The following is a 16164-nucleotide window of genomic DNA, read 5'->3' as shown; positions in this document are numbered from 1 at the left end:
ATGGGATTGAGAGCTGGCTGTTAGAGTGATGGGATCGAGGACTGGCTGCTGTCTGATGAGACTGAGGGCTTGACTGTTGGGGTTTCGAGACTGAGGGCTGTCTGCTGGTAAGGTTAAGGTCTGAGAGCACCAGTTTTGATGGGTTCCGAGCACATCGCTGTTCCTTTGGTGAGCTCAAGATTCAAAAGCTGCCTGATGAGTGGCAATGAATAGGCATGTATTATAATGGCGAGATAGAAGGAACCCACTTATATCGTTATGAGGCAACTAAGGAATGCTGGGTAGTGCAGCTGTAACTTACTTCTACAGAACGTGGTCCAAGATGATAAAAAACAATTTTTTTTTTCTGGTGGACTGGGTAGATCGAGAAAAAAAGATAAAAAACCCGAACCAGAACCTGAGTCTGTTTTTCAGCGGATTCCAGGTCCTTCGTGGCTGGCTTCCGCTCGCCCCTGTTAGGATTCGCTGCTCCCATCTCGCCTGCAATATCATGGTGTAGCCCGTACTGATGAACGGCCCCATTTCCCGCCGGAAATGATAGCTCTGGCGCCACAGGCGTGCCCCTCAGCCCACTGTGACGGATCTGCTGGCGGGGCAGCGGGTACTGCGTCTGGTGCGAAAGGCGGAGAGGCCTCTCCCAGCCAGGCAGCGAGATCAGAGTGGTGGGACAGCGGGGACGTCAGGGTGGAGGACAGCCGGGAGGTCAGGGTGATGGGACAGAGGGGAGGTCAGTGGTGGGACAGCGGAAGCTCAGTGTGGTGGGACAGTGAGGGTGTCGCAGCAGTGCGGCAGGAGGGTAGTCCCAGTGGTGGGGCGTTGGAAAGTTCACTGTAGGACTCCAGATGGTAAGACATTGAGGAGGTCGTACTGGTAGGGTGGTGAGAGGTTAAAGTGGTGGTGCGGAGAGAGGCAGAACGTTAGGACAGTAGTAATGTCACAGTAGTGCAACAGTGGTCGCAGTGACGGGACAAGGAGGTCAGAGTGGTGGGACGATGCGACGTCAGGGTGCTCGGGACTGAGAAGGGGCAATCTTACGTCTCTGTTGTCCCTCTCGGCTATTAAATCTCTGTCTCTGTTCTTGGAATGACGATTTTCTGATACCTCAGTTGAGACCAGGGACAGAGTTGGAGAGTAACAACATGGCGACACCATTTGGGAAGATAAAATGCCATTGACCGTAATGAACATGCACTGAATGGTGCCACTAAATTTGAAAGGTCTACAGTTCAACAACAATAACGTACTAGTCTCTCGGCTATCAAATTGGAGGCTGATGTAGAGGTGGAGATGACAAAATCCGTCAGACTGTTGGCGTCTCAGCACATTAAAAGGACGAAAACGACGTCTTTAATCGCGAGCCACAGTTTGCCGTGCAGGATGCCCGCTTCTCAAAACTTGTCCCGCCTTGAAACACCCATCATGTGCCAACGCGCCGCACCACAACTCAGTGTTCACACTCAGGCCGCTTGATGTAACTGGATCTAATTACCACATGGCTGGTTCAACATCGATAATGAATAAGCCTTCTGAAGTGCGCCACATCAGCGCTTCATGGTCAGTTTGCACTGTGGCAGCTAGGCTCCGCGGGGCTATAAAGCCGGGCGATGTTGGCGGCGGGTCCGCTGGGACTGAGCGGCACGGATGGAAAGGCGACACGACCCGCGGACAGCGGCACCAGCGCGCTGCGGAGAGATCCTTCGGACAGCGGCACCGGCCCGCTGCGGAGACATCCCGTAGACAGCGGCACCGGCCCGCTGCGGAGACATCCCGCGGACAGCGGCACCGGCCCGCTGCGGAGACATCTCGTAGACAGCGGCACCAGCCCGCTGCGGAGAGATCCCGCGGACAGCGGCACCGGCCCGCTGCGGAGAGATCCCGCGGACAGTGGCACCGGCCCGCTGCGGAGACATCCCGCGGACAGCGGCACCGGCCCGCTGCGGAGACATCTCGTAGACAGCGGCACCGGCCCGCTGCGGAGAGATCCTTCGGACAGCGGCACCGGCCCGCTGCGGAGACATCCCGTAGACAGCGGCACCGGCCCGCTGCGGAGAGATCCTTCGGACAGCGGCACCGGCCCGCTGCGGAGACATCCCGTAGACAGCGGCACCGGCCCGCTGCGGAGAGATCCTTCGGACAGCGGCACCGGCCCGCTGCGGAGACATCCCGTAGACAGCGGCACCGGCCCGCTGCGGAGAGATCCCGCGGACAGTGGCACCGGCCCGCTGTGGAGAGATCCCGCGACCAGCGTGGGTCCCACCCTAGTAGGAAACGGGAAGTCAGCGGCAGCGGAAATCGGGACGAGGAAATCCATGAAAAGGCAAGTCGTGCCACCCTTGAGCCACGTGGATAACTCCAGAAACCAGGGGAAAAGGATTGGGGCAGCGGGTGATCCGGGAACTAGGGGAGCGGGTGATCGTGGATCAGGAAAGCAGTAGATCCCAGAAACATGTTACTGACCGTACATGGGAAGGTCCAAAGGAAACTAGTGTTGACGTGAGACCGGCGGCTATGGGGAGCAAGGGCGATGGTCACGGATAAAGGAGTCGGAGTCAATAACGAAATAGACTATGAAGAATGAAGCGCCGTTCACATCTCAGAAATCTCAAACAGTTTCATGCATTACACGTCGACATACGTGTCATCTGTATCATTAGATTTTCCCATAGCTACGGCGGAACCATCAAGTCAGCAGCGTCATGCGCGAGGGAATGGAAACAGTGGGCAGAAAGGGCACCATTGGGGGTGGAGGGCGAATATTTTCTCCCAACCTTTTCAAACACATCTAAATGACATCTCTCCAACTCTCCAAACTCCAAGGAATTCCTCCTCCGCCAACTTCATTGGGACTGCACCTGGTTGTATCCATCCACACCCACACCATGTGCGCAGATCACGCACAGGAGGACGCGAGAGCGTGGCCGGCGCGCCGCACGCGGAGAACGCTGCCACCGCTGATGGGCCAGCGGAGGGGATCGATTGGACAGCCACGGCCGGACAGTTTGCATTGGCTTGAATGGCCCCCACACAGCCGCCACCGCTGTCATCTCTATCGATCGCCGGCGCACCCGACCCCTCTGGAGTGCATGACCTCCGTGGTCGGGGTCAGCTGGGGAGGTCAGCTAGGCTGCTAAGCTACTCACTGCTCGTCCAGTGACGTCTGACATGAGTTCGGCGAGCTTTCCTGAGCGCTGAAGGCATTGGTCCAACTATCAGTCCTGTTTTAGTTGAACTTTTGGAAAGTTGTGACACACTTCTTTGATTCATATGGAGTCTATTTTTTCAAGGAGAATTACGACAGCGTTTTTACCCATACAGATTCATTTGAATACAAAGCGCGATGGAAGTGGCAAAGTTTGTTGCTGTGGGATAAATTGTAGCACAAAAATGTTTCGTTAGTTCCCATCCATTTCAGCGGGGCGTTTTGCATAGCCGTCAATGTCCCTGAGTGGTGTGAGGCTAAGCCCATGCTTGCAGGATGACAGCAAACGACCGTCGACACTCAGAGACTTATTGGTGACGGACGAAAGAAGCACTGTCCACAGCATGCATTGTTCGCGACGACCGAGAACTGCGCCGCCAACAAGTATGGAGAACCAAGCAGGTGACAGCTCCGTTTGCTGGCTCCAATGGAACGTTTTGTGACACCTGCCGCATTCGAGAATATGTCTGGAAATAATTATTCCTACTTGCGCAGGTCATGACAACGGTGGTTGAGACTTTGTTGAACGGCTAGGCTATCAGCCATTCAATTAAGGTTGTCAGCCAGTCAACTACGGCTCTGAAGACATGGGTGCCGTGGCCGCTCCTCTGCAGCGGTTACAGAGCTGTTGGAGGCTGCGGGCCCTGTCTGCACGAGCCACCACCAGGGCTACATCGCTTCATGGGCCGCAAGCCGGTCACGGGCCCCGTCCGTCTTCACTGGCGAGTGGGCCTTTGGAAGTTGGGCTGTTGGCCGAGCTCGTGTGAAATGTCGGCATCACTCTCCGGCAGCGTACACCACAGTAACGACGGATGCAGCGCCGCCAGATGGAGATGCACTGCGCTGGTGGTAGTCAGGTTGGCCCACCATTTGGCAGCCGGCGCTGATCACGTAGGTACGCTGTCTTTTTAGATCACATGTGATGCCATATGTGCAGAACGTAAAAACCTTTTTCGCTGCGGTGTCGTTAAGACTAGGGTCACTTTTCACTTCAACACTTCAGCTAGGAATGACCTTTGTTTGGTCAGGTGCAGGGAGCCGATCACATTAGTCGCATCCCTTCACAGGAAGTGACGTAACTGGCCATGTTTTATTTACAAATTGCGCTACTTTAACGTGCACCTACAGAACCGAGGGCCAGCGGCGGTAGAAAGAGAAGGCGGATGCCCTGCTGGCGTTCTACAGCATTGGCGCTTCCGCTCTTTACTCATAGACTAAAGCTTGTTCCCACTCTGAGCGTGTCTTGCTGCACGATCGACACTATACTCCGCTCCTGTGTGCTGATGGCCACCGGGGTTTAGTCCAGTAGGGTCCCCTTTAGGCCCAGGATTTAAAAAAATTGTCGTGATGGGTAATCCGCGAGCATCGCTCACCCCCACCGTTAAAAAAATCCTGGCTGCACCCCTGAACGACCAGATTCGTGTTGCCAGGTAGCAGCTACCAGGGATTAGCCTGCAAGATATGGCGATCACAACGGCCGGCATCCGGCGAGTAGCAGCATACGGTATCCGAGGAATAGCAGCACACGGTATTCGAGGAGTAGCAGCATACGACATCCGAGGAATAGTAGCACCGGGCATATGAGGTATAGCAGCACATGGCATCCGAAGTGTAGCAGCACACGGCATCTGAGGAATAGAACCACACGGCAGCGGAGGGAGGAGAAGCACACAGCAGCGTTGCTTATATTCTGCGCCAGGGACTGGACAACCACAGTCATCTGTCGCCAATGGTTTTCTGACCACGTCTTACCGATAGGAATGTCAACAATGAAGGGGCGATAAAGATAAAACAAAGTCTTAAAAGGAGCTAATAACTAAATGGTCAACCTCAACGCGGCACACAGCCTACCTTTGCCATGTCCGTTATCGTGCTGGCATTATCCATCAGCTTCCGCTGATCCATTTTCACTTTTCGCAATCTGAAAAGGAATAGCATTGGTAAAAAGGTATCTCACTACACAAAAGACGTCTGTGTGTATGTTTTGCGTGTTCAGTGCTGCCTTTCATGTCGGAGGAAAATTAAATCAGTCATCCGCTCTTGCTACATTCCAAAACTATGCTGATGTATTTCAGAGCGAAATAACGCAACACGAAACTAATGACTTGAACGTTCGCGAGATGGTTCGAACAACCGGCGCGGTCAGCCTGAGCCAAACATTTGGAATCCATTATCCACCACATCATAGCGAATAAGTCAACGGCAGCTAGGTTTCTACGACCAATAGCATCTAAATGCTACTGGTCTCCCGCGATTTCCGACATCTTCAAGCCGGAAAGCGTGCACACCAGGCCGTGGTCCGCCGTGCGCCTCATCCCGCGCGTCTCGCTCACGAGTAGATGGCGAGCAGGAACTTGCGCTGGTGCGTGCGCACGCGGCCGGGATTTACCCGCTTCACCAGCTTGGTGTACTTGTAGATCAGCCACGTCTCTCGCAGCACGTTGGCGGCCGAGTTTTTCAACTGGAGCAGACGGGCGGGCATGAGCAGACAGCGTACATGACGCAGAACATCGGACGTGGGGGGGGGGGGGCACGCAGACCAAAGGTCACGGACAACGCTGACGATATCCTCCCAGTCTGATCAGACTGTTCTGCTTTGCGTGTCGCAGGGCTGTACTAAGGCTGGTCGGTGCACGTCATAGCGTGCACGTCTGTGCGACAGCGGACCGAGCATGAGCGGAGTAGGGTGCTTCCCGGAACAGTGCGGTATATTGCTCCTCATGCATCACTGGGGAGTACCGAGAGCATATGATGGACGCCGTCGCGTATGCCACAGCGTGTGTCGAGGGCGTGGAACTTATGCACGTAATCCTATCTTCCACAAGACAGCGCCGATGAGTAAAAGAGACGTCGTTAAGCATACCACGGGCCAGCGCTGGAAGCGAGTGATGTGCGCTGTTAAACACGCCACTGGGTATCGCAGGGAGCGTACAGCGCACGCGGCTGCAGTGTCGACAACGCGCAGTGCCCGTCGTTAACCACAGGGCAGTTTCGACAGCGTGCAGTGGACATCGCTGGGGACACTGCAGGACAGTGTCGTGCCATGGCACGTGGCGCATATACCTTTGTGCGCCTCACGTGCCGTTATGTCACGAAGCAAGGAAGGTATGACTGCTTACTTGCACGCTCGTTTTTCATCGCGTGATCATTAGCGTAATGCGTGCGGCTGAGTGGGTGCGGGTCCCAGCGGCGTCCGACGAGCCGCCGCGTCGGCCGACCCGGCCCGGTGTGCGTCCTGACCGCCGCTGGCCCTAACAGGCCGATCGATGCTGCAATACCGGAACTAGGCCAGGCCGGCCACAGCCAGCTGATCACCTGAGTTCATTAGCAAAATTCATTGTGCAGTGTTGGCTACATTTTGCGGTACTTCGAACCTATGGAAGACGTACGCATGCTTTCTTAGCAAAAGCAACCAGTTATATTTTCAGTCTTTTGGGGGCATGAAGCTCCCTGCATTAAGTTATGATTGACTATGCAAAGAAAATACAAACAGCGAACGTCAATTACTTCGTTTTACGTCTCAACATGAGACAGGTCAACACGCCACCCAAATTGGCAATTAATTTGGAGCACTTCTGGAAGTTACGCCGACGCCATTGGTGGTGGCAATGCTGCTCAGCGTGCAGCAATGTTGTTCGTCCTTTGCAAGCACCAATTAAATCCGGCGTAATTATTCATCGCTCGTGATTCACTCCGCTGAAGCGCGCCAACAGACAAATTCGCTTCCAGCGGCACGCGTCTCCCAGGTCGGATTTGTCGCCTGAAAATCCGGCGGCGACCTGGCTGGCGTGATTTTCGGCGGTTGGGCTCGGCCGCCGAGATTGTTTCAGGCCGTGGAGCGTGGTAATTGACGCCGCCCCGGCGACGAGAGCCGACCGACGCTCCGGAAACCCTTTTTGTAAATCTCCGCAGCGGCGGCGAATAACAAGAGGACGGGAGGGCGTCGCGACAACGGGCGGCGTCTGGCGGCCATACGACCCGACCGGCCGACGGCCCCTCCCACAGGTCACAGTTGGCCAACCAGAGAGCGGCCGGCAAGCGCACAACGGTCCAAACTCCCCCAGACGGCAGACCAGACGCCCCCAGAGCGCGAGATTAAACAGTGCTCGAAGGGGGGGGGGGGCGGTACACAGGCTGGGATTGGCTGCTCGGTATCGGTTGATATCTCCAATATGCTCCGGAAAAACGCAAATCTTGTTGTGTGCCACATTCTTACAATATGAACATTTTCTAACCAGTTTCAACGAGGCACGTGTTTTTGGGAGTCTTTTCACAACAGCAACGTGCCAGAAGGTGGTGAAAACATTCCTTAGGCATTGCGGCCCTTTGAATTTCAAGTTCGACGTCGCGGAATTGCTGCAGAATGCCGTGAATACAGGCAAGTTAAAGACAGATAGAGCGAGAGAGAGAGAGAGAGAGAGAGAGAGAGAGAGAGAGAGAGAGAGAGAGAGAGAGAGAGAGAGAGAGAGAGAGAGAGAGAGAGAGAGAGAGAGAGAGAGAGAGAGAGAGAGAGAGAGAGAGAGAGAGAGAGAGAGAGAGAGAGAGAGAGAGAGAGAGAGAGAGAGAGAGAGAGAGAGAGAGAGAGAGAGAGAGAGAGAGAGAGAGAGAGAGAGAGAGAGAGAGAGAGAGAGAGGAGGGAGAGAGAGGCGGCTCTGCAGGCTTGCTGAGAACACAGTTATATATCTCAGCCGTCCGCAGTATGTCTCGAAGCCTCAGTATCCTCATTTCTAATATGGGGGCTGCACGTAAACAAGACAATCGCTTCTCATTTTGCAAGGTGAGCGTAGCTAAATATGACTTTCGGACCTTTTAAAATATCAATAGAGAAACGCTCTGTCAAAAACAGTCTAATGCACAACGTCACTAAGTTGACCAAAAGTTACCTAATCGGCCGCAGAATGACACAACTCTGCTTTCCGTGCGATATTATCCTCAGGGGGCTGCCACGGCGGCTAAGTTATAGCGCTGAATGTTGAATCCACGCTGTGACCCCGAGTTGTTTGAAACCAAGGCATCCGATACGCTGCTTCGTTTTGGCGCAAAGCCGTTTGTATCGGTTAGTTGGTCTGTATCAACGGTTCACTGCGTGCAAAATGTTATGTCTGTAGAACACCAGTCAACCGAAACTTAGGACGCATGCGCAAACACGCGCGTAAACTTATCTGCCTGCAAGTTCATATGCCTGATGCGAATCTTACCGAACGTGCCAGACGCATCAAAAACCGCATCAAACACCACCCAGGGCACAACTGTACGGAGTCTCGGTACCTTCACCGACTTACCCGCTTGGTGAAGCTGCGTATCCATCATGAAGTTATGAACGTGCTTTTCTGCGCGCGTGAGCTCTAGCTTCCTGGACACGACCGCCACTAGCAGAGCGGTGCAGCCGGCACCCTGAAAACGAGCGCGAGCGCCGTCAGCTCGACCGTGTCGGCCAGACCGACCCTGTGTCAGCCAGGCGGCGCAAAAACATCCTCTGTCAGTGGTGCGGCCATTTCGCGGCGAGTATTGCGGACACATTTTTAGGCACAGATGGTATCTGCTCTCCAGTTTTCACAACAATTGCAATTACAACTGATATGGCGGCCTGCGTCGTATTACAATCGTCAGTGTTATCCGATATTCAACAAAGGAACGGCGCCGGCCACAAACTAGCGTTTTGTTACTGGGAGGCGCTTAGTAGGGGTTCACGGCCCACGCTCGCTGCTTATCGTCAAACTGAAATATCTTCATAACCTTCATGAGTAATAAAGCCATGGTTAGGCACATCCGATGCATTCCAAACTTTCGAATGCTGTAGAGATTCGATCGATAGTTCCGCTGGTTACAACGCAGCACGACCACCTTATGGCCTCAAGCGAAGCAACGGCTACAGATTAATTGTCAATTAAAATTCATAAGCATATTCGAAATCTGCTTCAGATTCTGTCTGTGGACTTCAGGCTGGGTATTAACGATAAACCAGAGCGGCACATGTCTCATTATCTTTGTCATAGTCCAAAAATGTTCAGCAGCAGCTGCATCCCCCACACCATCAAATACTGGCCGCAAACATGCGATATAGACTCAGCCCTAAAGCTGAGGCATATGGAAGAACGTATGGATGCATGAATGCCTACTTGGTATATCATTTTACAACGTTGTAGACTAACGGGGTCTGGCACAAATCGCATTCTTTTGAAATTTATGCACGAGCGGTGACTAACGGTGTGCAGAGGTTCGGCAGATTGCCGATATTGTAAAGGCGAAATAGCTGGTGGAGCTGACAGGGCGAACCGAGGGCCGACAGACAGCTGGATCATCTATCAAGCCAGCCGATTCACAGAAGGAAACCATTCGTATGCTCCCGCACTGGACCGCCTACCACCGCTCAGCGGCAGCTGACCGCTACACTGGGCCGTCAAATCCTGCACACAGCTGGCCGTTACAGTGGACCGTCCACCCCTACAGACGGCTGATCGTTGCAGTGGACCGTCCGCCGCTGCAGACGGCTGATCGTTACAGTGGACCGTCCACCGCTGCAGGCAGCTGATCGTTACAGTGGACCGTCCACCGCTGCAGGCAGCTGATCGTTACAGTGGACCGTCCACCCCTACAGACGGCTGATCGTTACAGTGGACCGTCCACCCCTACAGACAGCTGATCGTTACAGTGGACCGTCCACCCCTACAGACAGCTGATCGTTACAGTGGACCGTCCACCCCTACAGACGGCTGATCGTTACAGTGGACCGTCCACCCCTACAGACGGCTGATCGTTACAGTGGACCGTCCACCCCTACAGACGGCTGATCGTTACAGTGGACCGTCCACCCCTACAGACAGCTGATCGTTACAGTGGACCGTCCACCCCTACAGACAGCTGATCGTTACAGTGGACCGCCCACCCGTACAGACGGCTGATCGTCACAGTGGATCGTCCACCCCTCCAGACGGCTGGCCATTACAGTGGACCGTCCACCCCTACAGACGGCTGATCATTACAGTGGACCGTCCACCCCTACAGACGGCTGATCATTACAGTGGACCATCCGCCCCTACTGACGGCTGATCGTTACAGTGGACCGTCCACCCCTACAGACAGCTGATCGTTACAGTAGACCGTCCACCCCTACAGACGGCTGATCGTTACAGTGGACCGTCCACCCCTACAGACGGCTGGCCATTACAGTGGACCGTCCGCCCCTACAGACGGCTTATCATTACAGTGGACCGTCCACCCCTCCAGACGGCTGATCATTACAGTGGATCGTCCACCACTGCAGGCAGCTCATCGTTACAGTGGACCGTCCACCCCTACAGACGGCTGGCCATTACAGTGGACCGTCCACCCCTGCAGACGACTGATCGTTACAGTGGACCGTCCGCCCCTACAGACGGCTGATCATTACAGTGGACCGTCCACCACTACAGACAGCTGATCGTTACAGTGGACCGTCCACCGCTGCAGGCAGCTGATCGCTACAGTAGACTACCCACCGCTGATGACAGCTGATCGTTACGGTGGACCGTCCACCGCTACAGACAGCTGATCGTTACAGTGGACTGCCCACCGCTGCTGACAGCTGATCGCTACGGTGGACCGTCCACCACTACAGACAGCTGATCGTTGCAGTGGGCCGTCCAACGCTGCAGACAGCTGATTGTTACAGTGGACCGTCCGACCCTGCAAACAGCTGACCGTCCATCACTAAATTAATAGCTGACCACTGCAGTGGACCTTCCACCACCAAGAGACCACCAATTATAGTGGACCGTCCACCACTAAACAAATAGCCGACCACTGCAGTGGACCTTCCACCACCAAGAGACAGCTGACCGCTATACTGGACTTCCCACCCCTGCAGACAGTTGCCAGCTGCACTGGACCGTCCATCCCTATAGGTCCGTAAACTAAGCTGTCCACCTCTACAGACAGCTGGCCACCACACCCAACCGTCCACCCCTACAGGTTGGGCCCACTGCGCTGGCTCGTCCAACCCTGCACGCGGGTGACCGCTACGCTTACCCGCCGGCCGCCGCCCAGCTACTGCTCAACGCTTTATTGGACTGTGCGCCGCTACAAATTCGGTATAGCATTTGCACCGGTACCGTCACTGCGACAGACAGATCGCATTCGCGCTGAACCGTTTACCGTGACAACCAATTTGATGCAGCTGAAATCACTCGGCCGTGCGACCAGAAGAAAAGTGGCGGGAGGTAGCACTTCACAGAGCACGCGTGTTTGAACAACATTAATCAGGTCAACGTAACCCAATTTGGCTACATTTGGCTTAAAACGCCGTTCCCGTGGCACTCTTCACGTCAGGTGTTAATATAAACAACTAGATGGCTCAGAGACTAAAGGGATCGAGCCTACCAGATACTATTCCAATTGTAATTTTCGCTTAGCAGCAGACAAGCCGAGTTTCAAAGAGAGCTTTTCGACCCGTGCGCTTTGTCTTGCGCTGCAACATCGTGGACTGAGAACGTCATGATCTCTCATGTTGGGACGAAAACTTTACAAATATTACAGCGTAAAATGGAACTCCCGATAAACGGGACAATGTCAGAGCAGCCAGTATAGTAAACCTCATTGTGATTTCAGACTTCTTATGCTGATTGCTATCAAAATTCCAGATACTAGGAGATAAACGGCTACACGATGCTATCGAGCCAACGTTGGTTCTATTGTCAGTATTCGACGTTTGAAGCTATACTGAACTGTTCGCCCCCACAGGCTCTCCACAGAGGACCGTAGGCGGTGGTCCGGCGGCGGCTGTTACCATAAGCGCGGTGTCAAACGTCGAGCATCGACATTATACCCAATGTCTGCTTTATAACGTCGTCTAAACAGCACCTCCTGGTGTACTGAAAGTCAATCACTGTCAGCGTAACAACTCTAAGCCGTGCACAGATCAGATCATTGCTGTTTAGGAATTCTGAGCTCATGATGCCGAGAAACCAGAGGCTGAAGGCCCTTTTTGCTGACGTGGAGTATATTTCAGCACAGATTTGTCAGTAGACGTTTCACACCTGAACTATACTAAACTTGGCATAGGAGGCGAACACTTCGTGCGCAAATAAACGATAGTTTCCCTTTGGGCACCTTGAACGCAAAGTGATTTCACGCGACATCCGAGAGATCACTGGCGAGGACTATGGGACGTTTCATTTGGTCGCTCAGATGGCCCAGAATTCAGTTGTCGCAGGAGGCATCAGACGCCTTTGATCTCCGTCCGGAACATCTCGTGCCAGCTCTCAGGCTTTAACAACGTCTCCACCGGCACCTTGGCTCTCGAGGAAACGGCAAACCACTGGTGCTCGAGTGCGACCTCGCAAGGAAACGGCCGCGTCCGCGGGGGCTGACCCCCCCCCCCCCCCCTCCCCCCGCCCAACAGGACGTACGTTTCGGCATGTTCTGATGGGAATGTGCTCACAGACATACCAAAGGGGCAGTGGGAGTTCAGGGAGGGGAGGGGGGTGATAGGGTCAAGTCCTCTTGATCAATCTGTTCATGTATTGATAGCCCTGTGAATGAATTTTTATATTACAAAATCAAAGTAGACACGTAAAATAAGCGGATCGAAAGCATGCGGTGTAGATCAAATCCATGCAAAACAGAATTAGCAGAGTTCGGGCATCGGAGGCACGTTAACATGTTCTTTTTTGCAAGATGCATAAATGGTGCCTTGGAGTGAAAAATCCGATAAGCATTCTGGAAAGGCATCATCAATCGCGCGAAAGCTTCGGTCCGGCGCCGCTTGTCATTGCGTATTCTCAAAGACGCGTGACAGCCGGCGTTTCCGCTCCCTGGGAAAATTACCTGTCCGTCGCCGTCGGCGGCGGAGCACGGCCACTATCGACCATCGGCCGCGGCCTGAGCGACGGGCAGGTCAATTATTAACATAGCGCTAGGATTATTGTTACGCGCGGTCAGTTATTGACGGGCCTAGCCCCGGTAACAAGCCATGTCACTGTCGGCGGCGCAAGGCTGATCTCAAAGATGAAAGGGAACGCGCCAGGTATCGTTAACGATGTTTATTCCATAATAGCGCTTCGTAAGGCATCTACGGACGTCAGCGCGTGATGCAAGAACTGCAGGCTCGATGCAAAGTGAATATATTTGAGGGACAATGCTAACAATGCACTTCTGCTATTCGTTTCGATGAAGGCGTGTCGCCAAACTATCAACGCATCTGTATTTTTATTCTCCTGGTTGTGCACATTGTTCTTCGCAAGCGCGCTTAACAACTTACGTCATATGTTTGCGGGACAATGGAAAAGCAATCATTTAGATCATAAACTCCATCCTCGACGGCGTCCATAAAGACTTAATGTGAAGGCATCACACATCCACCATCTCTTTCATGGTGTGTTACAATGAGAAATGATAAAAAAGATCTCCCCCCAAATAATTATGCTCTGTTAGAGGGCTCCTCGTAACATGAGTCAGACAATCGTTCTCGGGTGTCGGATGACGAGGCTTAACATTAATCAGACACCCACCCATACGTCGTTGGGAAACGAAATGGCTATTGAACACAGGATTAATATTAAAGGATAATCTGTGCTTGCTGCTGAATTTACCGCCTACCGGTGTATGCTGTATACTTGACACAGCTCTTCTGAAACCGAGCTTAACAGAGCTCTGTTCCGTACCAAATTCCCGGCAGCACGCCGAGGCGTGTGCGATGGTGTGTGTGGTGTGTACGCAGACATGCACTGTGTACTATGACTCGGTAATGAAAACATTAATGACGCCGAAGGAAATAGCCTGAACAGGACTAAGGTAGAAGTTCTCAAGTAGTCCACGGTATGTCATACCCATCTAAAAGGGTTGCGATCTAATGAATAATCAAGGCGCATATTGTCTTTGTCATGCAAAGAAGACACACGGAAATTAGTTAGGAGTAAAAAGGAGGAAAACAGTTCTTGACGGAACAAACAGAGAAAAAGAGAAAGAGCGGGAGGGAGGGAGAGAGAGAGAGAGAGAGAGAGAGAGAGAGAGAGAGAGAGAGAGAGAGAGAGAGAGAGAGAGAGAGAGAGAGAGAGAGAGAGAGAGAGAGAGAGAGAGAGAGAGAGAGGGAGAGAGAGGAGAGAAAGAAATATAAGTTGACGGAGAAGAGAGTATGGGAAAGGGAAGAAGAGAGAAGGATAAATTTGATTCCTGAGTGGCCAAACGGAGCGTAAGCAAAGTTGCTCTGACTGCGTCACCTGCCCTGACACCCTCACCCTGCTCTGACTGCGTCACCTGCCCTGACACCCTCACTCGGACCAGCGCTCGGCTATGCCGCTGGCAGCTGACCTGTCCATGCCCATGGCAGTCTTTAGAGTGCACAATCTGGTGCCTTTAAACAAACAAACAAAATACATTCTGGAACTTCCCGACCTTGATCCGACAAGTTAGTACCAAACGTCGCTGGCTGCCTGCGCTGCCTAAAAGCTGCAAATGCAAGAAGGTCATTGAAGACCGTGCTCGTACACACTCCGAAATTATTGTCTGTGGCTCCTCACCACCTCCGCATGCGTGTCGCATCTTACATTTTGAAACAAACGTGTTCGGGAAATCTTGTATCCTCTAGTGACATCGCTGTAGATATAACAAAGTTATTAGCCCACTTTGACATAAAACCGAACCATAAAGCCGTGAATGACTGGAGTAAATGGACGATCGTCGCATGGGAAATATTTACCTCACCCCTCATTGCCTGCGCCTATCGTATGATTCCAAGTTCGCGTGACCTGCTACGGGCTCGTGAGACAGGCTCCTCAGACCGGCGGCGGCCTCCCCGCTGCCTGTGCCGGTATCGGCTGGCTGGGTCCGGCCTCGGGACAGGCTCCTCAGACCGGCGGCGGCCTCCCCGCTGCCTGCGCCGGTACCGACTGGCTCGGTCCGGCCTCGGGACAGGCTCCTCAGACCGGCGGCGGCCTCCCCGCTGCCTGCGCCGGTATCGGCTGGCTGGGTTCGGCCTCGGGACAGGCTCCTCAGACCGGCGGCGGCCTCCCCGCTGCCTGCGCCGGTACCGGCTGGCTCGGTCCGGCCGCGGGGCAACATCGCGGAAAGCCGCCGCTGCCCGCAGCGCCCAGCCAGCACTGAGCCCGACGAGGGCGCGGGGCAGCGGCGGATGGCCACATGACGGCCGCCGGTCGCGTCGTTCGTCAGCGCGCGTGGCTGACGAGCCCGACAGCCAGAAGCTTCCGTGACAAAGATCCGACCGCCCAAAGGCCGTGATGAATCGGCCGGCTTGCCGGGCGCCACGCCTAATGATGCCGCATCATGAGCAATGAGAAGTGCGCACACCCAGCCTATCGTGGTCCGAAAGGGGGCGGGGGCGGGCGAGGTCGCGCGCCGAGGGGCCCCCCGGCGCGGGCCGGTGGGCTTCCCCGGCGCGAGCCGGTGGGCCTCGCCGGCGAGGGCCGGTGGGCCTCCCCGGCGCGGGCCGGTGGGTCTCCCCGGCACGGGCCGGTGGGCCTCCCCGGCGAGGGCCGGTGGGCCTCCCCGGCGCGAGCCGGTGGGCCTCCCCGGCGAGGGCCGGTGGGCCTCCCCGGCGCGGGCCGGTGGGTCTCCCCGGCACGGGCCGGTGGGCCTCCCCGGCGAGGGCCGGTGGGCCTCCCCGGCGCGAGCCGGTGGGCCTCCCCGGCGAGGGCCGGTGGGCCTCCCCGACGCGGGCCGGTGGGCCTCCCCGGCGAGGGCCGGTGGGCCTCCCCGGCGAGGGCCGGTGGGCCTCCTCGACGCGGGCCGTCCCCGGCGCGAGCCGGCGAGCAAGAGAGAAGGGGCGGCTCGGCCGGGAGGCGCTTCGGTCAGCCTAACTGAAGTCTGCAGAGACGCAGGCGGACGCTAATGCCGGGCTGCTCGTGTAGCGCAGGTCGCCGTCTCACATGCTGAGTGAGTTGACGATGTTTTGGTCTGGCGAGTTGAAGTCCTTTTGGTGGTCCGTGCGGGAGCCAGGGAACACCTGAAGGCTCATGCTATGCTCAGACAGA

General features: G+C 54.9%; 1 protein-coding gene across 1 annotated transcript in view; it reads right to left on the bottom strand.

Annotated features, from left to right (window-relative positions):
- SK (small conductance calcium-activated potassium channel) overlaps window positions 1-16164 on the bottom strand; it is a 123969-nt gene that overhangs the window by 2572 nt on the left and 105233 nt on the right. The window contains exons 10-13 of the mRNA XM_037223225.1: window positions 8496-8593; window positions 7091-7103; window positions 5533-5660; window positions 5051-5120 (exon numbers count right to left, since the gene is read on the bottom strand). Coding sequence (XP_037079120.1) covers window positions 5051-5120; window positions 5533-5660; window positions 7091-7103; window positions 8496-8593 — 309 coding nt within the window. The remainder of the gene's footprint in view (window positions 1-5050; window positions 5121-5532; window positions 5661-7090; window positions 7104-8495; window positions 8594-16164) is intronic.

The sequence above is a fragment of the Pollicipes pollicipes genome, unplaced genomic scaffold (genome assembly GCF_011947565.3).
Source record: "Pollicipes pollicipes isolate AB1234 unplaced genomic scaffold, Ppol_2.1 Scaffold_4881;HRSCAF=5763_pilon_pilon_pilon, whole genome shotgun sequence".
In the NCBI taxonomy this organism is placed as follows: Eukaryota; Metazoa; Arthropoda; class Thecostraca; order Pollicipedomorpha; family Pollicipedidae; genus Pollicipes; species Pollicipes pollicipes.
Note: the sequence above shows the minus strand (reverse complement) of the source record. Positions and strands in the feature narration are given on the sequence as shown.